At 39.5% G+C, this 24,807-nt stretch overlaps 2 protein-coding genes and 1 long non-coding RNA gene across 6 annotated transcripts; 1 reads left to right on the forward strand and 2 right to left on the reverse strand.

Moving 5' to 3' along the window:
- Window positions 1–1,876: 1,876 nt before the first annotated feature.
- LOC111146292 (TOP1 binding arginine/serine rich protein) lies at window positions 1,877–12,133 on the reverse strand. The gene is made up of 3 exons (XM_022501782.1): window positions 11,973–12,133; window positions 10,132–10,326; window positions 1,877–4,877 (listed from the first exon to the last, which is right to left on the reverse strand). Exons 1-3 carry the CDS (start codon window positions 11,973–11,975, stop codon window positions 1,947–1,949), a joined length of 3,129 nt encoding a protein of 1,042 aa, XP_022357490.1. The 5' UTR covers window positions 11,976–12,133; the 3' UTR covers window positions 1,877–1,946.
- LOC111146293 lies at window positions 11,868–12,591 on the forward strand. Its single transcript, XR_002640527.1, has 2 exons — window positions 11,868–12,018; window positions 12,367–12,591. It is a non-coding gene; the product is annotated as an uncharacterized LOC111146293 (long non-coding RNA).
- A 452-nt stretch (window positions 12,592–13,043) lies between these two features.
- On the reverse strand, window positions 13,044–24,158 carry LOC111146284 (NADH:ubiquinone oxidoreductase subunit B6). 4 transcript variants are annotated; one of them, XM_022501766.1, is made up of 4 exons: window positions 23,844–24,158; window positions 21,685–21,777; window positions 16,717–16,761; window positions 13,044–13,223 (listed from the first exon to the last, which is right to left on the reverse strand). In XM_022501766.1, exons 1-4 carry the CDS (start codon window positions 24,021–24,023, stop codon window positions 13,155–13,157), a joined length of 387 nt encoding a protein of 128 aa, XP_022357474.1. In that variant the 5' UTR covers window positions 24,024–24,158; the 3' UTR covers window positions 13,044–13,154. The 4 variants fall into 4 exon arrangements, with proteins under 4 accessions (XP_022357474.1, XP_022357476.1, XP_022357478.1 ...); XM_022501768.1 differs by having other exon boundaries at window positions 23,847–24,117; XM_022501770.1 differs by lacking the exon at window positions 21,685–21,777 and having other exon boundaries at window positions 23,844–24,117.
- Window positions 24,159–24,807: the final 649 nt, after the last annotated feature.

Genomic DNA, 24,807 nt, shown 5'->3' on the forward strand with positions numbered 1-24,807 from the left:
GAGGATGATGTGATGGTCCCTGTATTAAGAGGAGTTTCATGTGTTTGACAGAAAACATTAAGATAGGTTTTCACTAAAATGTTTTACTAGAAGTATCATGTAAAATCAGAAAATAACATTGTTTTTAAAGCTTAAGAAAAAACTACAAATCATGTCATAATTTCAAAGTATATTCCTTGATCAACTACCCTATAGCCTTCCCATAATTTCTCAGTGTCTGAGCTTACTAAAAATTGCCAACATCAATTTAGATGGTCACTTTAAAACAATTTCCTACTGCCATTAGGACAAATACAAACATGATCTACAAAGCTTGGTCCCACACACTTTATCCTTTGGTTAACTTTGCCTTCTTTTTTTTTTTTCTTTTAAGATTTTATTTATTTATTTGACAGACAGTGATCACAAGTAGGCAGAGAAAAAGGTAGAGAGAGAGGGAGAAGCAGGCTCCCTGCTGAGCAAAGAGCCCAATGCAGGGATGCAGGGCTCGATCCCAGAACCCTGAGATCATGACCTGAGCTGAAAGCAGAGGCTTAACCCAATGAGCCACCCAGGTGTCCCAACCTGCCTTCTTTTAGTTCTTGAATATGCTAGACTACCCTTCTGCTTTTGGATCTTTGGACATCTCTTCCTTTGCTAAGAACACCTCCACTCCTAGCTAACATCTACTTGTTTTCTGAATCTCAATTCAGCCATCACGTCCACATGAGTTTAGGTCCCCACTGAATGCTTATAGGAAATTATATTTTCTCTTCAGAGAACTTATGGTTTATAATGTTTACATTATGTCCCACGAGGCAAGGAGCAGATACGCTTTGTTCTATCACTGAAATCCTAAAAACATAGTCTAGATCCTGTCACACTGCAGGCATCCCAACTTCTGTTGAACAATGAATGAATATGGTAGCAAGGCAATCTGAAGGCTGAATTAGACTTAATCCAAGTTCTGTTCTTCCCTGGCAATTTTACTTTAGGCTAGATGGAGAGCACTTTGTCATCTCTAAAACAGAACAAAACATAAACGTAACCACTTTGTGTACAAGAATTACCAATGTAAAAGATGTCTGGCAAGCTGTTTTTAGTAAGTTAAAAGCTACATAGCTGCATTTTGTTGAAAACAGACATACCTTATACTCAGATTAAAGAACTCAAATAATTAAAGCTGTGCAGTTAAACGCAGATCACCTGAAATTTAGTATTTACGACAAGTATATTCTTAACTATTTTAAAGATTTTAGCTCCTCTAAAACAGTTTGATTTTTTTTTAAAGGTAATACTGCATAGGAAAATTTCTGGATTCATGTTTTAAAGTGTTATTATTTTATTTATTTTGTTGAATACACATTTCTTTCACTGGCAGTCCAGATGAACAAGTATATAAAGGAAATATTTAAATTTTGCTTTTGGCAGAGGTCAAGATAAACTGTGCAGATTAAAATGCCTCAATTTAACCCGAAGAAATGGTTTTGAATCATACAAATTTTTAAGAAGAAAAATAAAGACTGTCCAAAGGGATTCTCCTAGCTTATAACACATTTCCAGAATAACTCTCAAAAAAAAAAAAAAATTCAAAAATACTCATTGACTACTTTAAAAATAGGTCAATACCATATGGCTTTATGAAATAACTTCTAAAATTTATATTTTTTTATTTAAAAAGGACCCCAAGTTTTAAATAAACTGCTAGCAATATCATTTTCCTCACTTAAAAGTGCATATCTCTGAGGGTGGGACATACATACTTTTCGACAAATAATGATTTTTACAAATTTTTAACATACACACACAAAAAAAATCACTTAAAATATTTTTAAGGGGGAAAAGAGTTTTCACCAAAAGACATCTTTAAATAGACTGCAGTAGATGACACTGTTCCTTTTTTTTTTTTTTTTTTTTTTTTTTTTTTTTAATACCATCAGAATTCTCAATGAGATGCTTTGGGAGTTTTAAGACATATCACGGTCTCTACCAAGTGACACTGACATTAATGATGTCCGTGGAGATGGCAACTGCCTTGATGGCTCAGTTTGAATAGACACGTTACTGGGCTGACTCTCCAAATCAGAGGCAAAAGTACTCTCTTCTCTTACATCAAGAGTTTGTTCAACTGAAGCTGGCTGGTGTGGAATATTATCCACAGTTTTGTTGGCATTATTCAAGTTGTTATTAAGTGTGGTAATATTACACTCCTTGTCTAGGATGCCAAATTCATCTTCTATTGTAACTACATCTTTAGCTTCAAATGGTTCCAAGGGAGGAGGCAAAAACTCATTTTGTAGACAGTCCTGAGGACCACTATTGTCACATTCTGTATCCTCCTTTACTTCAGAATCCTTATCACTATCACTGTCAATGGTAATTACAACTGGCGAACGTGAAGGATTGTCCCCGTGATGTTTCTTATGCTTCTTCTTGTGCTTCTTCTTTTTCTTTTTATGATGTCTAGTTGAATCAGTAGCTTTCCCTTCATAAACTATCTCTACACTTAGGCTCCGGGTCCTCCTTTTTTTCCTCTTATGTTTTGTCTCTCTGTCTGATGACCGGCTGTCTGAAAAGCTGTCACTCTCATTTTTGTGGCTGCCATCAAATTTTGATGAAGATTTTTGGTAATGACTTTCCTTTACTTTAGAAGCAAATTCACGAGAAGGTTGAGCCACTTCGTTAGTACCCTCCAAATGCCGTGTCTTGTATTTTCGTTTCCCTCCAGGCTTTTCATTTCTTACCCAGTCAGGCCCTGTAGATGCAGTCTTTGATCTATTACTGGATAGGCTCCTTGATCTGTGCCGTTCATAGTAGTAATACTTCCTTTCACTGTGATTATTTTTTTTCCTAGCATTTGTTCTTTCAGAAAAGGACTGAATTCTAAATTCTGGACTTGAGGATTGTCTGGAATAATGAGCTCTGGACAGAGTCCTCCTCCTGTAAGATGATTCATAGCCATCCCTGTCCTTGTTTCTACTATAGTAAGTATACTCCCACTTGTATCTGCTTCCATAATTATTTCTTAAATAATAACGATCTCTATTTCTGCTCCGTGATCTTCTTTTACCATGATCACTGCTACGAGATCTTGATCTGCTTGTGCTCTCACTACTGAGAGAAAGAGTTTGGCTTCTTCTTGACCAACTGCTATCTCTAGTTCTTGATCTCTTTTTGTCTCTTCTACCTCTAGGTCTGCTACTCTCCCTGCTTCTAGATCTTTTGCTTTTCATCCTTTTCTTCCCATGATGCTTTCTACGATTTTTCTGGTCATGCCCACTTCTGCTCTGGGAACGTGAATCTGAACTTCTTGATCTTCCCCTCCTCCTGTGTCTACGGTTATATGGGGAATATACTCTGTCTCCTCTGACAGATGAGCTCAGGTCTCTGGGAGATGACAAGGATGTAGAGTGTTTCTCTTCCTTCTTTGACTTGATTCTTTTACCAGAACCACAATGACCTTTATTTATTTGCTCATCCTTTCCAAGGACAGAGTGTGGAGATGAACATCTACTAACATCACTATCACCAGAACTGTAAGACTGTTCTTGTGTCTTCACAGTCTCCATTTTTTCATAAGACCCTAACTCCTCAGAATCAGAGGATAGTTCGACAAGTTCTGGGGTCCTCTCAGCTAGTGGTTTAACAAACCCAACAATGACACAATTATCTGAAGAAGAATCACTGTCATTATTTAGGTCTTCATTAGTTTGTACTCCTTGTATCTGAGATGTGGCTCTTCCTGTTACAAGTTCTTCATCTGAACTATCAGAAGTATTTAAAAGGGAAGACATGGCAGCATGCACCTGCTCTGAGCTTGAGTAAGATGGTCCTGGAGTTTCATCATCCCACGGTGCCTGACTAACAGTGGTCACATTGATATCCAGCTCTTGAGTCTCAGCTTCATCAGGAGATATTGTTATGACTGAAGAATCAGAATGGCTACCTTCTTCATATGAAGGAGCAGGGCAATCATAATTAGCATGCTGGTCAAAAGCTGCCATGTTAAAAGGAGATCGTGCAAAACTGATAAATTCATGTATAAAATGCTCAGTCCGATTAAGCAGAAAGGGTCTTAAGTCAGACACAAATTCCCGACTTTCCAAGTCATAGCGAGTGACATTACTCATGATGATGTGCTGGACAATATTCACTAAAGATCCATGAGCTCCAAAAAGAACTGTAAGTTCACGTTTTAACCAGGGAACTAATCTGTGAAGGCAAGCTGGATTTCTACGGAAAAATTCAGCTGAAATATCCCTGCAGCGGCCACCATCTTCAATATTTCTAACACGGGCACCAGCACGGTAGAGAGTTCGTCTAAAATTAATAATATCCTGTTCCTGAATTTTCCGCAAAGATCTTTCATCTGCAGTTGGCCTCCTAATTGCAATCTGTCTCATAAGTTGAGGAACTTCACCATTTCTAGGTCTTGTTGAAATGCCTAAACCTTCAAATAGTACTCCACTATCTGGTGGAGTTGTTGTTCTTCTATTCATGGTATTATTAGGTGAATAAACAGAAGCACTTCGATCCCTTGTCATAGTTGTACGATAGCGAAATCTTGGAACATCAGGGGTTGCAAAAGAACCATTATATGAAGGCCTTAGGACATACTCCTTGAAGTCATCTTCTGCCCTCACAGAATGGAAAATAGAATCAAAGGGCTGTTTACACAGTGGACACTCAGCTTTGTTTTTTGACCACTCCTGTACACAGCGAAAACAGAACTTATGTAAACAGCGATCTAAGTAAGACACATTATCAAACCTATCCAAACATATAGGACACTTAGAATCAGGAGATGCATCAGCTGGTACTGTCTGTTGCAATTTGCTAGTACCAGCTTTAGGTGAAAAGTTGTCCATTTTAAATTCCTTAGCAGCTGATGCCATTATCTGTAAAAGGGAAAAAAATACATCAGTAACCGGATAAAAAAAAAGACAAGACTAAATCTGAAAAAAAAAAAAAAAAAATGCAAATAATGACTGTGAAATATACTTTGGTGAAACAGTTGAGTAGCTCATTATCCTTGTAATATGAAGGAGCAGGGTAGCATAGTAATATAGTACTTATAATACAAACCCTAAAGTCAGATACTTCCTGGCTTTGAATCCTGGTTCTACACCAGCAGTGTGACTACGGAGATCAGCAATAATAGAACCTGCATCACAGGATTTATGAAGATAAAAAAAGGGGCCTGGTATACAGTAAGCTCTCAACTATTTTATATCATTCTGTTCTTTTAAAAGAGAATTAAATTGAGAAATATTTAACTGAAATATTAACTGAAAATAACTGAGGACAGAAAATCCACCAACTACCCAAGTATCCACCACTCAGATTTAACAACTTAACATTTTCTCATGGCTATTCCCCACTTTTTAAAATGCCCCTTATCTTCCCTTCTCCTATTCCTCTCTAGAAAACAAAAACCCAGAACCCCACAGTCCTCAGTGGGTGTTATTTCTATGTATGGTTTTAGATCTTTCATACATATGCCCTGAACAATATACACTATCACTACTTATTTGTGGAAAGCATTATATATGCACCTTTAAAAATAACTGTAGCGAGATAATCTGCATACCAAAAAGTTCACCTTTTTAAACCAATTCTGTAGTTTTTAGTGGAAGATTCTTGCACACACACAAAAAATACCTTTTAGTGAAGATTAAATGAAATAATAACTGTAAAAGCATTAAAAGATAGTTCCTGACTTCCAGCAACTACTGTGTACATGTTAGTTGCTGTTATTACTATACTACTGTTACACTACCACATTCCGTTCCTGATTCCTTACAGCATCCCTAAAAAGCCTTGCTTAGCTTAGCCTTTTAATCCAAAGTCAGCCACAAAGTTTCTTGAAATCATGCTTCCAGTGCCCTTACCTCATTTTTTCCCACAGGGATCACTAAAATGTTAACAATTAGTTTTGTCTGCTTTAAATTTATCAGTTTATGTTGACCCATAACTTTCAAAATGAATTTGCCAGAGCTGAAATTTGGTGTGCATCACATTTTTGGCCTTCATACCTTGTAAAATCACTCTTTAGCTGCATTCTATACTAATCATTGAGTATATATTAAATATTTGCTTCTTTCTTTATGTTTTCTGGGCTATTAATCTTTTCCCATCTCCTCTATCACAGGTAGTTTCATCAGTGATCAACTGCTACCAGGTTAGTCAAACAACAGATTTTTAACTTTCTAAACTATGGCCATACCGAACTCTAACAAAAACAAAATCCACAACAAAAATTCATGACTGTGAAATGTAACTATTTCATCATGGTTTTCATATTAAACTTAAGAGCTCATCTAGGGCCTCTTAACTTTCCCAGAGATATAACTTAATCAGAAATCAATTAATGCTGAACTAATGCTTCTTCAGGGATCCAAGTACTTCTAGTTTTCCATTTTCTAGACTAGAAATACGGAAATCACTACTATTCTTGAACAGCATATAATGATAAACTTCTTGCTAATATACTGAACTATATATAATACTAATTGTTAATATACTTAAACCTTAATATTACATAAATTTCTCAGCATTTGCCCCTACTTCTAACACTTTTACTCTTCCTCTGAAGGAAAAAAAAAAAAGCCTAAAAATAAAAATTCTTAGGATCACAGAATATTAGGGGAAGGAATGAAGAGTGGAGAAGGAACTGAATAGGTTATCAGAGAACCTGGACTGAAGACCAGGTTTCCCCTAAAACTAACTCTATAAACTGCAGCCATCTGATGAGATCTAGATTTCAGTTTGCACCTCTATGTAATACTTTTTTAAAAAAACTAGTGAATATAAGTTAATAATTGTATCTTAATTTGTATCTTGGAAATTAGAATTTTAGTGCTTACTGAACACTTGCAGTTCACATAAAAACTGAATGCATTTTATTAAAGGAAATTAGTAGGTAGTAATCTTGAAGTTCAAATAAAATCTCACAAGCAGAATTTAAAAAAAAAAAATGCAATCTTATGGGCACGTGAGTGGCTAAATCAGTTAAGCATCTATCTTCGGCTCAGGTCATAATCCCAGGCTCTTGGGATTTAGCCTCACCTCAGAGTCCCTCTCCCTCTGCCCCTGCTCATGCATGTACTCTCTCTTACTCTCTCAAATAAACAAAATCTTAAAAAAAGAAAAAAAAAAAAAAGGAATATTAGTCTTCCCTTTCCTAGTTTTATAAGTCTGTCAACCACTTTGGCAGCACAGCATAAAGCTAAAGAATGATGAGTAATGTCCATAACAAATAAAAAGAATAAACTAGATTTGTATTGTATTTCTCACAGCAATTATCTGTAGCTATAAAGAACACCATTCATCAGAAACATCAAACAATGACAATGGACATACATAATCAAAGAAAGAGATTTACTCCTTCAAAAGCATCACTAATGCTAAAATTAAAACATCTGCTAATGGAGCATCAGGCGGGCTCAGTCAGTGGAGCACGTGACTCTTGATTTCAGGGTCATGAGTTCAAGCCCCACACTGGGTACAGACATTACTTTAAAAAAAAAATTTCTTCAAATATTTGCTGAGATACAAATGAAGCAGAATTACCATATGACTCAAGGACTCAAAACCTTAATTTAATTTCCAAAAGAAATTAAAACATATGTCCACACAAAAACTTGCCTGGGAATGTTCATAGCTGCATTTGTCCTAACAGTTCAAAAGCAGAAACAATCCTATCAACTGATGGAAAGATAAATAAAATGTGGATACAATGGAATGTAAATGGGAAATAAAAAGGATGAAACACTGATACATGTTACAATAAGGATGAAACTTTTCATTAGGCTAAATGAAAAAAAAAATTAGGGGCGCCTGGGTGGCTCAGTGGGTTAAAGCCTCTAACTTCGGCTCAGGTCATAATCCCAGGTCCTGAGATCAAGCCCCACATCAGACTTTATGCTCAGCAGGGAGCCTGCTTCCTCCTCTCTCTCTGCCTACTTGTGATCTCTGTTAAATTAAAAAAAAAAAAAAAAAAAAAGTCACAAAAGACATGTTGTATGATGCCATTCATATGAAATGTCCAGAACAGGCAAATCTATGGATGGAAATAGACTGGTGGTTGCTGGAGGACGGAGAGGGATTACAAAGTTTATTTCTGGAATGATAAAAATGTTCAATTACAGTTGCACAACTCTTTAAATATACTAAAACCCGCTGGATTATGTACTTTAAACAGGTGAATTTTATGGATGGAATATAAATTATATCTCAACAAACCCGTTTTAAAAATACAAATCAAGGCATAAAATAGGAATGGCTAAGAGTCGGATTAAAATCTGTAGGTTTATAAATTCTGGGTTTGGGTAGTAAAGGTGGACCTGATGGTGGATTTAGTGCTCAGGTTCTAGAAGCCTGCAATAAAGGTTTCTCTATCCTAACACTATAGGAATTGGGACTTCAAGTTAATTTCCCCATAGACATATAAAGATGACATCAATTCTTCTGATCCCATATCCTTAACCATCTCCCAAATTCTAAATAAAGTTTACCATCTTTAGGATACAATAATTAAGTCAAACCTTCCCCAAATTTTCACATCTACTGGCGGTAACAGAGGTAAAAATCCTTCCTGTCACATTTTGGGGGAATTCTAGGTAATTAAGAACCATACTTACCTAGGGAAATGGATGAGAGGGGGTAAAGAATCAAGAGGCTGGACATTACAGACTGGACATTTAAAGATTGTGCTGATTATATACAGGGGAATGACATTAATTCTAATGCAGAGCCAGGGTTGAAAATCAAAACCACTTAATGATGTGATCTGGAGGAAATTATTTAATTTCTCAAAACCTTAAATTTTCTCAATTCTAAAGTGGGTTAAGTACTAGTACCCACGTGAAAAGGTGGTTGTGTGAAGGCATATATTCTATGTAAACCCTTAGCATAGTGATTACCACGCAGTAAAAATTTAATAGTGTTTCCCTGTGTTATGTGAAAATAAAGTTAACATTAGTCCTTTTCATCACTTGCAACTGATTATAAAGACCCAGAAAGATGATAGCCTATAACAAATCATCTTTTCTTAATATAATTACTGTATATAAAATATCCAAGGGGCTAAAAAGGGTTTACAAGCAGATGAACTAGAATAAGCCCCAAGTATTAAAAATATCTGGCTTCTAACTCTTACAACCTTTCTGAAATTACTGTACCTCCCTCAACTGCAATTTAATCACCAGTTCCAAAGGATCATACGGATCTTACAGGATCTATTAACGAGATCCTATAAATGTTGATTCCAATTTCAACCATAAAAAGAACTGCTTGGGAACCATGCTGCGCTAAAGCCACTCATTCCAGCTAAGCCTGATTGTTTTTGACTAACTACAGCTTTGAATTTCATTGACTAAAAGCAAAACAAAACCCAACCTTCACCATTAACTTAAATCTTGGGTAACTCTTAATTTATCTTAAATAATACTGAAAATTACCTACCAAAAATTCTGCTCACTCCTGCCCTTAAAACATTGTTTGCTCCATCTCAGCACTGCCCCCTGCCAGTCTAGGAATCAGCAGCCCACGAGGAAAGCCGCAGTAACTGGATGGATGGAGAAACCACAGGCAAGCGAGCCCAGCCCACAATGTGTAACACAGCAGACAACTCCAAGAGTCACGGTGATAGTGGCTTTCTTGGGTTGAGAATGGCCATCGGCCAAGATCGCAGATAAGGCCCCCGTGCATTACATAATCACAACCAACTAAAACACTGTTACTCCCATTTTACCGGCAGGCAGTTAGATTAGGGCACCTCAACTAACCTCTGGCACACCTCTGAGAGAGGCGATGCCACGAATGAGACGCGAACGTTTTGTTTTCTGGGGTTCCCCCCACCCCAAAGAGACCAAGCTCTTTCCAGTACACCGCTACGCTCGCGCCCCACGGGAAAGGTTCTAGGAAACGCAACTCTACCCCGCCCACCCGCACAAATCCACAGGTGCGCCACCGGACCGCCAGCCCGCCCGCTGGGAGCCCAGCCCCGCATCGCCCCGACCCGCCGAGGCCCGGACGGCCCCTCAGGCCCAGACCGCAGCTCCCAGGTCTTTGGGCCCCGTTCCAGGCCGGGAGCTACAGCTCGCCCAGCCCTTCCGACCCCCGCGCCCCATTGTTCGGGATCTCACTCACCTGGGAGGATACCGACGCAGTCCCGGCTGGGGCGCCCGTGCCAAGCTCCCGGCGGCCCAGAAAGCTGGGTCGGTGACGGCAGGATCCGCGAAGGCGTACCCGGCGACTTCTCCGCCGGCCCTCAGGAGCGGGAGCAGGCGGGGGCGCTTCACCCTCCTCGCGAGACAGCGGAGACCCCGGCGGCTGCTGCGAACCCTGTGACGTAAGGAGCTCATCACCAAAGGCAGCTTGGGGTACGGCAGCAGAAAGCGAGACCCACTCCGCAGCCCCCCGCGCGTCAAAACACAACACCCACGTGCGTAGCGCATGCGCAGTAGAAGGGCGCCGGCTCAGAGGGCGGGGCTTAGAGCGCTCGGCCAAGCACGGGCCCTTCCCCCACCTGTCCCTTCCGTTCCTGGAACAAGAACGACAGGACCTTCCCGGGCACAAATCACTACCATCACCATCATTCTTGTTACCATTAGTTTCTGGGGGGTACAGGCGCAATACTTAATGTTCGCTCCTAACTTAACCGGAAAACACGGTAACTAGCTTGGTCTCATTTAAACCTCACCGAACTCCGCGAGAAGCTACTAAAATTATCTCTAGTGTATAAAGAAACTGAATTACAGAAGGTGAAGTGACCGCCTCCAGTTGCACATCTGGAGCATAACACGGGCATTCGGATGGAATCCAAAGCCAGAGCCCAACCAGTGTCCTATGCAGTCTTCATAAAGAAATCTACTCCAGTCTAGGGATAAACAGGGATTACCTAAGAGAACAGGGCCTTAAAATCTTCCCAAGACAGACGACATTTTTCTCTCAAAGAATACTTTTCCCCTTCCCCATTCCCCTCAATCTGGATTAAAAACTTCTTTAGGTGATATCTGAGATGTACAGAGCCAAAGTCTGAGCCTAAAGTGGCCCACTGCCCCATTCTACCCACAGGCCTCAGATGTGAGCGTCCCAAACATTCTCGAGCTTAACTAGGTATAAACCGCCCGCGTACAAAATGCCTTCTCTGGCTTACTATCTGATACGCGCTACCGTTCTAAGCACATCACAAACGCTCAAAACACACTTGCTGATTGGCAGGTACATTATGCCAAGTAATTCGTGCTACGTTATTTCGTCTTAGAAGTACCATTTACATCCACAAGCCATTGCGTTCTCAAAGATTTTTGATGATGAATATACGAACCTCTCTATTATGTGGAAACAAGTGCGGGAGGAAACGTTAATCCCTCCAGTGTCAGAAGCCCGTGTAATATCTAAAATGAAGATTTTTTTCAAATAAATTTTTAAATGCACACGACGGTACATTATCTTTCATGAATACTGCACTCCAAATGAAAGAAAACCGGATGACAATGCACGCCCATGTAAGTAGCAAAAAAGGCCATTTTTTTTTTTTAAAGATTTTTTTTATTTACTTGTCAGAGAGAGTGAGCACAGGCAGACAGAGTGGCAGGCAGAGGCAGAGGGAGAAGCAGGCTCCCTGCTGAGCAAGGAGCCCCATGTGGGACTCGATCCCAGAACGCTGGGATCATGACCTGAGCCGAAGGCAGTCGCTTAACCAACTGAGCCACCCAGGAGTCCCAAAAAAGGCCATTTTTAACGTGTTTTCTCCTTTATTTCATCCCCTCCCTCCACCACGAACTAAGCCCCCACGTCACGTGAGCCCACCCCAGCTCCGGGCGGAAGAGGCCGGCCCCGCGGATGGGAAACGCGCCCGGAGGCGAGGGGCGGGCCCTTGTGCCCGGCTGAAAGATGGCCGCCGCCGCTCGGCAGCCGCCGCCCCGGAGGTTACTCTAGGGCCTGCAGTTTCCCTCCGTTCCCGCGGGCAGCCGCCGCCTCCTTACCATGAAGCCAGTGAGTCGCCACACCCTGGACTGGATTTATTCAGCGGTAGGTCCCTGGTCTGGCGAGGCTCCACGGGGTCCACTCTGTAGGCCCGCAGGCGGAAGGCCCCCTATTTCTTCAGCGCCCAGAAACTCCAAAATCCATTCCTGTGTTAAGGCTTTCACTCTCTCACCTCGACTCCGCCTCTTCCTGGAAGACACGCTCTTCCGCTTCTTACGTAAGGGCGGCTGGGTGTACTCGCCTCCAGAACCCCATTTTTTCGAGTCTTTAACTGTAATTCCCAGCTTAGCAACGTACACGGCAACCTATTGGGGCAAGGGGAGGGAGGGAAGTATCGTTTACAGTATATATATATATTTTTTTGCTTGTATTCCCCTTCTTGCATTTTTTTAGTTGCTCCTCGCCATCGTATTGCTCTCCTGGGGATATGTCATCTATGCATCAACAGTAGCCGCACGACGACAGCTCAGCAAGGAATACCCAGACAAAATCTCGGGGATGAATGAAAATTTGTAATTCCTCTGGATTTAATTTTGTGCACACAGTTCTTTACCTGATGTTTGTCTGGCATGTGTCTCGATTTAAAGTAAAATTCATTATGCAAAGTTTCCAAATTTATTTTTTGCATAGTCCTTTATAGTAACCACTGATCTGCTAATTTTCGCAGAGGTTTGTCTTCCACATTCTTATATAAAACAAATCAAGCTAGATCTGACTGCATGTGAGTACTGAATCATAGATGGAATGACATGCTTTTCAACCTAGAGTTCCTAAATAACCTCTTAAAATGCCTCAGTCTTCTCTAAAACAGTGTGTGGAATTGCTGTTCTTTTATAATTCTTTATTGCAACATTTCATTCTGTTACATACCTTAACATAAGATCAGATTAAGTACTGCATAAGAAAAAAAAAATCTATCATGTGACTACTTTTCTATCCTGTTTTTCAAGTTGAGAATGGCCAAGAAAAGGTGATCACTCATCTTTTAAAGCTTATCCAATTTTTACTTACTGTTAAATAATTCAAAGAGTTGCAAATTGATCGATATTTGTGAAGAAACAAACAACACGTATCTCAGAGTAAACTTTATTAAAGTTACTTTTCCAGAAAATATATTCAGTAAATACACTAATACAGCAACAAACTTGGCTTTATATGCCTTTGAAATTTTAAAGTAATCTTCAATGATGTTGATCAGGAAATTCTTTCATTGGTGGAATTACTTCTCCAGTCTCCAGAATTGTATCACCCTAAAAAAACAAAGATGCATTAGTAGAAAAATCTTTGTCTGCAGAGATGATAGTTCCACTTGATCAGATCTCACATGGAAAATCTAGTTCAATTCTGGCATTGACATTTTGAAAGGGACTTAGACAAAGTAGAAGCTGTCTAAAGATGAGCAATATTCAGAATCTTAAGGTTTACATGAAGGAAGTATAAGGGGGAAGTTTCATTCAAACAAAATGTTCAGAAAGGGCATGAAAATGGTCTTCATAAAGTGATAAAGAGATAATGTTTATTTTGCATGGCCCCAAAAAATAGGAAAAGCCCTAAAAAGAAGTTACAGGGAGACATCTTCAGTCCAATATAAGGAGGTAATGTATTCCTAGCAACTGAAAAATGTGTTAGGCAATCATGTTTACCACTTGGCTCAGATGTGAGAGACAGAATACAAACTTTGGGTAGCTGATTCAGGTTATCTTTTCAAACGTAGATACAGTGTGTGTTGTAGAAAGGGCATGGACTAAAAAAAAAAAAAAAAAAAAGAAAGGGCATGGACTTTGGAGCCAGAAATAAGAGGGGAGAATCCTAGAACCTTCACTAAGAAGCTGTATTATTTTAGGCAAATTACTTAGCTTTAGTTTCAGCTTTGTGTTTAAGAGAGCAGATTTTGTAAGCCTAACAGTCCATGAATGACTGGGTAGAGCAGAATTATCCCCATCCCCACACTTGCCATTCCTGACCCTGGTAGTGTTCAGGAGTTATCTGATGAAGAAATAAATTTTTATTATGTTTAAGCCATTATACATTTGGGGGGTAATTTATTACTCAGTTTGCATTACCCTAACAGAGCAATTAGTACTCTAAAGTGGTACTAATACTGCTGTAATAAAAATTGAACCAATGGCACTGGCTTAACAGTGGAGACAAGGACACTGGCACTGGAGGCTAAAAGATGGGGCAGCTATGTCTTGGAAGCAGAGTGTCTAATGCATTGAGGTTCTAGGAGAAGTAGCTGAAAAAAAGTTACAGTTATCTGTTTGACTACTACTAGCTGCCTTGGGAATGTACTTTAAGAAAAATAAGTTCAGGCAGAAGATGCTGATTTAAAAGGAGAAATAAAAATGGAAAGAATAAAAGAAATTCAGGACCTTGCAATATTGAAAATCAGGTTGCTTCTGGTTCTCTAAATACTGAGTTAACAATGAAGAGATCCTTAGATACAGAAGCCCAATAAAACTAAAACAGAGGGACTCTGTCCCATGGCAAAGATCAGACTGATGTTGAACCAGTTTTTCAAATGTCTTCCATGTAGTTACAGAGGCAGTTGAGCACAAAGAAATGCGAGAACATGGTAACTACACAAAACAGATGCATATGGGACTGACTAGAAGCAAATAGACTCCCATCAAGTATTTTTCTTTCCATAACTACCAACTGTTGTGGAAACTAGGTGGTCAAAGAAACCAAACATATAGGCAACAAAAGCCTGTGAATGTTTGAGCTTAAAACAAGCTCTGGCACTCAACATATGAGGAGGAGGCAAATTTTAAAGGCTATACAACCCTAAAAAGGGCATGCTTCCTAGTACCCATTTTAAACATGGTCTAGGTTGAAAATGGAAAAGAAAAAAAAAAAAAAAAAATCCCATGACGGACCCAGGGGCCAGGAAGAACAAGGAACAAAGGCATTCCAGAAAACAAAATCAGTGCCCATTCAAATAACATACTGCACGCGGGGGTTAGGAATCTTTATATTTGACCACTGGGATTTAAGAATTGCCAAGAACTAATAACTGAATTCCACCACTGAGCAACAGGTGTGTTTGGGGGTGGTGTGCGGGAGACAAGGCATATAGTTAACTGGCCTTAGTTCACTGATGCTTAGATCCCACGGGAAGTCACATCTAAACCTGTACAAACTGTACAATATCTGGAGGTCCTACATTTGGGGCTGGTTGCAGTGAAGGTATGGGACTCTGGAATTTCTCCCTAGGGAAGGAACGATGTTATATGTGTGGGGAGAAGAAAGCAAAGAGCTATTTGGTAATTAGAAGGATGGACTGTGGCACAGACTCCAGGCATGGTAGACTGGGAAATATAATAAAGCATATAGATATGTGGGACAATGACAATGAGTTCTGGCCAACAGGATCTGAAGAGAAGTGATGTAAGCTAGTTCCAAGCTTAGACCTTAAAATCCTTCTGAGATGTCCATCCCTCTCTTTCCCTTAACATGATCTTTAGAAGCCTCATATTCCAGATGGTGTAACTATAAGACTGTGGAAAACACATGATGCATATCAGTCTATGATGTCAATTAAGAAACCTTTGTTTTGTTAAGCCGCTAAGGTCTGGGGTTTGTTACTGTCTATCCTATTCTAGTAAGTATACAAATGAGCATTCTTCAGGTCCACACAGGGGAAGTTTCTTAAAGGGTCAATGGCACAGAAACAGAACCACAGTGGCAAAAAACAAAACAAAAACCAACAAACAAAAAAAAAAACAGAACTAGGCAAAATGCCATAGAATCACTGTGGTCTTCTAAAGAGCCTCACCCTTCTTTCCCTTTGAACAGCAATGGCAAAAAAAAAAAAAAAAAAAAGTGATAAATATGTCAATGGAAGATTAAATAAATTACCCAACTAGTGAAACCAGTTAAGATAATTTCTTATTTTGGGACTACCCAAACCCTGACACATACACACAGTTATTATACACAACAAAATACAGAAGAAATACCCTGTTTCTTAAAGCTAAGTTTCAACCAAAGGGTTAGTTAATTTTGGTGGTTCACCCTTAAGTTCCCTTCTGTTGCAGACAATTATGGATTACTGTGACGATGTCATTTGATTGACGCAAGAACCAACAGAGTTCTGTTTTTTAAAATTATAGAACTTAGAGACTGATGGTAGTTCATTATCTAAGACTAGAAATAGAACAAGAACATAATCTGCATTTTGCTATGCTTAAATAATAACCTCGCAAAACCAGTAAAAATACCAACTGATAACTAAGTAATCTTTTAATACTTTAAAGACCCAATTTTAAATTAGGATAATAGCTTACGTAGTCACATCACAAAAATTAAAGTACATATTAACAGATTTTGAATTCACAGATGGACTGGTTAAGGTCAAACTGCCATAAGAAATGACAGTTTGGAATTAATAACAGAGGAATTCAGTCGCTGTTTTTATGCTCAAGTGTCTGCTCAGGCTAGTGCCCTAAGTCCTTAACCCTACATGAGAACAGGGGAACCAGTGAAAAACTGTTGGTATCTTCAATTCACTTCAGGACTACAAAGGTCATCAAGTTTTACAGCCGGCTTCAAAAGAAATATGCTCACCTCCCATTTTCAACTATAGCTGCTGCCTCACAATATTTCCTTTTTTTTTTTAAAGAATATACAAATCAGGTACTTAAAATGACAATGAGAAGAAAGGAGCACTTTAGTGATCACTTAGGGACATAAAGGAGAGAGAAAACTAATAAAAGAAAAATCAGACATATTAAGACTTACTGGGAATATCCTGGGCTTCCTTTCAACAATGCCATATGGTTTTGTCTGCAATAAAAGTAATGCTCTATTAATTATGGTTTGAGAGTTTCTTCTAAAATAAAATACATCATATCCCAAGTTTTTAACTTAAGCTCCAAACTTTCACCAAATTCAACTCATACATTTAACTGTTCACTCAAGATCTTTACTTGGCTCTCTCTACTACTCATCTCAAACTTAACCAGGTCCAACTTATAACATCCCCTCAGCCCCAAATGGTTCCCTACTGTAGCAAATGGCACTTTTTTCTCCTAGTTAACAAAGGCCGAAAACCTTGATTCCTCAGCAGATCCCTTTGGTTCTGTCTTAAGATTATATCATGAATCCGACTTTCTCACAACCTAGTACTACTACCCTTGTTCAAGCCTCTGGCATTTTTGTTTTACCTGTATTAGTGTCCGCCATCCACCCATGCCTTCTTACTCTATTATCCACAACAGCAGAGGTGACTTTTTTTTTTTTTTTTTTAAGATTTTATTTATTTGAGAGAAAGAGAGAACAAGCACGAGAGGGGGAAGGTCAGAGTGAGGAGCAGACACCGTCCCCCCACCCCCACCCCACCCCACCGCTGAGCAGGGAGCTGGATGCGGGACTCCATCCCCAGACTCCAGGACCATGTCCTGAGCTGAAGGCACTCGCTCAACCAACTGAGCCACCCCAGCTGGACCACTCCTCTGCTCAAAGTTTCATAACTCGTAAAGCAAAGGCCAAAGTCCTTGCTGTGATCTCTAAAACCCTATACAATTCGGCCCTTGGCCACCGCTCTGATCTCTCTCTTTCTCTCTCTGTATTGTACCCACAGTGTTCCTTTACTATTAGTCTAATCAGTTGGGCCTGCTTATGCCTCATATGTAATGATTCCTCTACCTGAAATGCTCTTCTAGGTATCTGCTTGATCTGTATCATCATTTTATTTATGTGTCTCTTCAAACAGCACTTCCCCAGAGAGAACTAGTCTTTTACCCTGTTTAGTTTTCCTTCCATAGATTATCATTTCCTGTAACACCATTATATGCCTCTTTATTTATTACCAGTCTCCAAGACTAAAATACACACTTCATGAGGGCAGAGACTCAATCTGCTTTGCTTACTTCTATATCCCTGTGTTAGAACAGTGCTTTGCACACAAGAGGTGCTAAAAATGTTTGTTAAATAAATGTATTTATTAAGCATATACATTTGCACAAGATACCACATGAATAAAATTTTATTAAAAGATGACTGGCATAATGTAAGACTCAAACTGGAGCCAAAAGCAGGAGATAAAGTCAGAATACAATGTAAATACATTAAACTGTCTCTTAAGTACTGGGGCCAGTGACAAGAAGACACTGAAATGTCCTTAGAGAGAACATAAAATTTAATTAGTCAGGAAAGGTGTTAGCTGAAGCAAGCTGGCTGCAATAGTAATGAGGATGCAGCCCGGGATGCCTGGGTGGCTCAGTCGGTTAAGCCACTGCCTTAGTGGCACTAAGCAGTGGCACTGTTCAGGTCATGATCCCAGGGTCCTGGGACTGAGTCCCGCATCAGGCTCCTTACTCGGCAGGGAGCCTGCTTCTCTCTCTGCCTCTGCCTGCCACTCTGCCTGCTTGTGCATGCACGCGCTCTCTCTCACTCTCTCTCTCTGACAAATAAATAAATAAATAAAATCTTAAAAAAAAAAAAAAAAAAGAGGATGCAGACCTACCCGAATCCAGAGAAAAAGCAAGGTAAGGAAGAGGCCTTGGGACCTCTACTGACACAAAACCTTTAATTACATCCATCTGTGGCTTAGCAAAAAAATCATCTGGAAGTATGACTCTCTCAGATAAGCAACTAGATTAAAGTCTTGAATTGTCAAACCAGTAACTGCAGTTATTGAATCTGCCTAGAAAAATTCAGTTAAATACAGATATAACAAAGATTAAAACTACAGAATAAATAAATGTCAAATTTAGTTAAGTTCTTAAAACACAGGCATAATCCATATATTCTGTTATTTAGAGCATTTGTAATGTTTAAGGTAATCAATCTGGCTATGAGAGGTTCTAAGAGATTAGTTTTAGGATTCTGGTTACAAAGCCTAATTGATTTAGGCTTGTGACTATAAGTTTAAAAAGATTTTGCTTCTTAGGTTCATTAATTTGCCTTATAAATACTTAAAAAATAAAAATTAACATGTAAATATAAAATGTATAAATGCAGCTTAAAACATAAAGGAATATGATTATGTTTGTAAGTGGAATTGTTTTAGGGGAGTTCAACCTGAAATAACCCAAAGACAATAAGAACAAAGGAGATCGTTCATATTTTACTAGATGTTTAAGTAGTTTAAAAGAATTTTAAAACTGAATATAAAGAATTAGGAAAAAAGGAGGTTTCTAAATTTGAAACTAACAAAATGAATTTTAATTTATATTCCAGGTAACTGTGAACAGTTCTTCTGCACGTAAAAACCAGTCTTGGATGTTAAAAAAAACTTGCAGACAGAAAGTAGTAACATATTTTTCTCCTCTAGAGTCTTGCATGTTAAGCGAGTAAAAAATAACAGACATGATGATATGAAATGGCCTGTGGACTTGCAGATGGATATAAATATAAAATTTTGTTTAAGCCCATCAACAAGACAAACAAACTATATTCTGACCCTTAGACATATAAACTGTTAGCCTCTTTTAATGGTTGTGGGAAAATTTTCTGGTGGTTTATGAAGTGAAAACACTAAACTACAATTCTAATTCCTACTAGCCTCCACTAATTTCATGTTTTTAACACATAAGACAGGCCATGTCCACTTGGACATGCCCAAAACATATTAACAACACATGCTACTACACAAATTTACCCCATTGCAAAACCCTATTTATAACTTCCAAGGCTAGAAATTTTAGAGTCATAAGTACTTTTGGTTTCATCCCCAACTTGAGCTATGACTTCCTTAAATAATATCTTCTGGCTTAATTTTCCTTTCCATTTCTGCCATCTTCACCCTAACCAGATTCTCATCAACAAACATCTACTACAGTACAACAGCCTGTAGCTGATTTACCTGATGTCAGTACTTTCCTCCCTCCAATTACCCCTATTATATGAATTTTTTAATGTATTCCTAAATATAGTACTTTCATCAACTCACTCACTTATTGAAAAATGGAAAGATTCCCATTGCCTACCAGATAAGCGTCAACCTCCTCTGCCTAGCTTTCAAGACCTTCCATTAAATGGTCCTAGCCCACTGCGCCAAGAGACATGCTATTCTAGTCACTTCCTCAGTCTTGGGTAGATATGATATGCACATTACTGACTCCTTATCTTTCCTCCTAGCTGGAATAACTTTTCTCCTCCATACTCTTACCCACATCATACCCATCTTCCAACTTTCTACAAACTCCAGGAATTTTATCTTGCCTATTTTTTCCAGAGCAATAAAGGAAGATGACATACTAGGCACTCTATATATAATTTATTGATGAACGAACATAATCTGCTTAGTGAAGAACAAGAATGATGTCAGCAATCAGAATTTTAAAAAGAGTTCTGGATCCTTTCAGTGGAGAATTGGATAAGACCAGGCTGCTAGATATGCTAATTACCATACAGTGGCACTGCTCCCAGGCCTGTCAGTGGACAGACCTAGACTATCCACATTTACATCTATAACAAATTCTATATCAGTACATATTAAAAACCATATGTTCATACCAAATTCCAATTCCACTCCAGTACCACAAGGTTCTCCCAGTCCATGTGGAATTCCCTTTTCTGACAATGAGAATTCTCGGTCTGTTACCATCAATACATGTACTTATTTGATCAATCTTCCTATATGTAACCAATCTCCTGTCATTACCATCACACACCAGTATAAATAACCTCACCTCATTCAGGTCCTGATATCTTACTGTAATGTAGATTGCCACCTTCATCACTGCCCCAAACCACCCTTCTTGAAGATGTTCTCCTCCCCTTCCTTAGGTTCCAATATCCTACCCCAGGTTACCACCATTGCTGCTCTCCAAACAGGTATATTCACCAACCCCAACCTCACCCCAAGTTCCCCCCTCTCCCTGAGACCTAATATCCTCACTGGGTACCAGAATGCCCTCTTCAATCTGTTTGGGTCATGACACTCCATGCCAGGCAGCCACCACTGCTCTCCCTTCTATACCATTCCCTGAAACGCACTCCTTTCTCATATTGCCTTGAATCCAACACCTATACCAGACTATCCCTTGGCTTTAAAATATGGCAACTGCCTCAGCTCAATCACCACATGCAAGATCTTTCCATCACAAAGTTCAAGCTTTTGGACATCCTGGATTCTAAAGAAAGAAAATGGTAAAAAATCAGACATAATGAAAGAAAGGGAAATGGGATGATGACAAAGACAACCTTTGTCTAATTTGAATTTATCTTATATCTTTGCTCCCTTCTTATTTAGAACCCCAAGTTTATGTTAGTATTATTGGGTCAGCTTCATTCTGATTATTTAAACATTGTTTTTGGGGCGCCTGGGTGGCTCAGTGGGTTAAGCCTCTGCCTTCGGCTCAGGTCATGATCTCAGGGTCCTGGGATCGAGCCCCGCATCAGGCTCTCTGCTCAGCGGGGAGCCTGCTTCCTCCTCTATCTCTCTGCCTGTCTGCCTACTTGTGATTTCTGTCAAGTAAATAAATAAAATCTTTTAAAAAAATAAAAAATAAACATTGTTATGAGAAAATGCATTTCAAGTTGTAATCAACTAATATAAAGATTAATTTTTTGAAAAACCATACTTACTTAAGTTTTATTAAAACTTTTACTTAACTACTTTATTTAAAGCAGTTCAAAACCAGTTATAAGTGGCAGATTATTTCCACTAAGTAAAGCAGCATAAGGTATGCCAGCATAGGAAATAATTCTGTACAGTATTAAAAGTAAATTCTGAAAAATACATACTTTAAACATACTTACATTCACATGATATTTAATATAATAATGAATAATCCAGGCAGGTATAAGTACATGAGTAAAAGCAAAGACACTGTGTCGGTACGCCTTATAAATCTGGAGGGAAAAGAGACATACATAAACAAAATATCCCATTTTTTAATGTCTGTGGCAGAAAAAAAGCATCAGTGGTATAATAATATCATGATTATTTTAAAATGTCTACATACTACATACTTCCTTACAGTCTGTAACTAACCTCACCCATTCAAATATTTTCATTAAACATAGGACCTGCTAAGGGATACCTACAGACTTCAGAGTAAACAAGGCTTAAGACAAGTAACATTTAGCAAAGCTAGAGTAAGGTATTCATAGATATATATAGATATTGTAAAGACTTCTAAAAACATCCTTATTATAAGTTTACTAAAGATAAACATAACATAAATAATGAAAGAATAATTTTAATCAACTTAGAGTAATCAAACCTACAGAATTTTTCAGGTATAGTCAACCCCTTAATTCATCAATTTCAGATACCCACAATCAATGTCACTTGCACCATTCTAGGTGTAAGTCAGATGACCTGGAGCACACCAAAGCTTGAAAAAGAATGTTTTACATACTGGGATAGGGGTGTACCAAGCTCAGTTTCAGATGCTTTCAGGAACACTATTTTAAAAGAGAAAGGCAAAATAAAACTAAAAATGGAACTTTTCCGTGGCAGCCAATTTGACTGAAACACATCTATCTTTCCAGGGATAAAATAGATTCTGGGTGTTATAGTACATATGATTATGGAAGAAAAATTAACTCAAAGTAAGGAAAAACAGACTAAAATATTTATTTACTTCCTTACATCACTGGCTGATGGCTGGGATGTCAACTTTCAACCAGCAGCTGCTAAAATCAACAAGTAATGTCAAGGATACAAAAGGTGAGAAGAGGGTTGAAACAGAGTTTAATTTTACCACCCTAAATAATTGTCTAAGAACACCTGCTCAGAAAAATTTGCACAAGACTTGGCAGCACAGTAAGAAAGTAGATACACTTAGGGCACCTGGGTGGCTCAGTTGGTTAAGCGACTGCCTTCAGCTCAGGTCATGATCCTGGAGTCCCGGGATCGAGTCCCGCATCGGGCTCCCAGCTCCACAGGGAGTCTGCTTCTCCCTCTGACCTTCTCCCTTCTCATGTTCTCTCTCACTGTCTCTCTCTCTCTCTCAAATAAATAAATAAAATCTTAAAAAAAAAAAAAAAAGAAAAGAAAAGAAAGTAGATACACTTGGATCTCAGTGGGAACTCCTTCAATTCCTACCTCTGTGACCACAGATAACTCACTCAGTTTTTGTAGGTCTCATTAAAATAAGGATTAGGAGTCGTTCTACCTTACAGAAGTAAAGAATTAAAGTAACACATGTCAAACCCTCAGCAAAATGCAGGACAGAAAGTACGTAAGTGTTACTTAATAGTGTCATTAGCCAATGTCATACTTATTGAAAACAATTCTGAGATACAGAGTTCATCATTAAAATTGATGTAATTTAATGACCTCAAGAAAATGTCCAGAAACCCTGAAAATAAAGATAGCTCTTAAATGAGTGGTTTTCTTCAGTGCAAAGTCCAGAAACGGCACTTTTAAATTAAACTGTGTTAAAAGAAGATAGTGGTAGTTCAGAAAGGTGGCTCTTGAATGTAACTCATTAAGCATACCAATTAAGACCCTATCTTTCATGGTGATCACATGGGGCTGCACGACCAATTAGGGGCTCCCTGTGTCTTCTGGTAGTTGGGTGTAATGTCATTCTCTATAACCTCAACCTTGAAAAGCAGACAGGTGTCCTTAAATACTAAAATCACAGAATTTTTACTCAAGTGAATCCTTCTATCATTCTGTAAAACCTAAGCAAAGATTGGCCCCCTTTTCATCATATCTGACAGCAAAAGGGCATGACTCTCCCAAAGCCATACTTGCTCCTGAACTCCAGAGCTCTCTTGGGACAAGACAGCGTCCGTGCTAAATGTAAATCTCAGTTGAATCCTCTTCTCCCCCAAGGAACTACCGGGACTTTCGGGCCTAGGGATCTCAGTCCTTGGTGTGGCTACAATGAGCAGGCATCCAGCAGCAGGCCGGAGGTCGCGACGAGGTGTGTGCATCAGAGGGAGGGAAGCCCATCACTCACCACGTTCTTCCAGGAGGTGTGTTCCCGCAAAAACGTATTCCAGAATTTCTCCATAGGTGACATCCGCTGCGAAGGCAGCACCGGCTCCCGGGAGCTCAGCTCCTGGTCTTTTAGCCATCGCCTTCTCAGCTGTTGGAGCTGCTGCAGCCGCAGTTTCTCGTCCGGCGTGTACCCCGACATGTCGCCACTGGTACCAAGGCAGGACACGGAGCGCCCCTGACCAGGGTCTTGTCACTTACCCGCGCTCTCCGCTTCCGAGGCGACCTTGCGAGGACGCCTGGGAGCGGCGCGCGGTTATGACGTCATTCCGGTCCTGCCTCCGCGCCAGCCGAAATTTCTGCGGGGCCGCTGCGTTTGCGCGTTCTTCATCCGCCCAGATTAGCCGGGAGTAGGTAAGGGGCGCGTTTTAGTAGTGGGAGAAGAGGGGAAAGTGACGGAAAGAACAAAAGACGAGAGGGTAGAGGGCTCGAGTGGTGTACTGGGACCTGGAAGGAAAGGATACGTGATCCAAAGAACGTGATGTCCAAATGCACATTCTTCACCTCCTTCTCCCACCTCGGTACTCCTCTTCGAAGCCATGACCTAGAGAGTGTGGGGAACGTTTACTTCCCGGTTTAAAACCCAGCTGTGTCAGTGATGAAGTAACCTCGGGCAGTCTCAGTCTGTTCCTTCATCTGTACTGCGGAGGCTAAAGGAGTAGCTAAATATCTCACAGAATTGGACACATTCATGCTTTGACCCAGCAATCCCGCATCGAGGACTCTATCCAAAAGATAAAATGCTAAAAATGTGAAAAGAATGTGCATGAATATTCACTGCAGCACCATTTACAATAAAACACTGGAAATGAGCCCCCAAATCCTCAATAGTGGCCTGGTTGAATAAATTATGGTGCAGTGCTCTATATTACAACTGTGGAATGATCTCTAGGATATATTAAGTGAAAAACTAAGTGGAGAGAAGT

This window comes from Enhydra lutris, unplaced genomic scaffold, assembly GCF_002288905.1.
Source record: "Enhydra lutris kenyoni isolate GAN:26980312 unplaced genomic scaffold, ASM228890v2 scaffoldscaffold13, whole genome shotgun sequence".
Classification (NCBI taxonomy): Eukaryota; Metazoa; Chordata; class Mammalia; order Carnivora; family Mustelidae; genus Enhydra; species Enhydra lutris.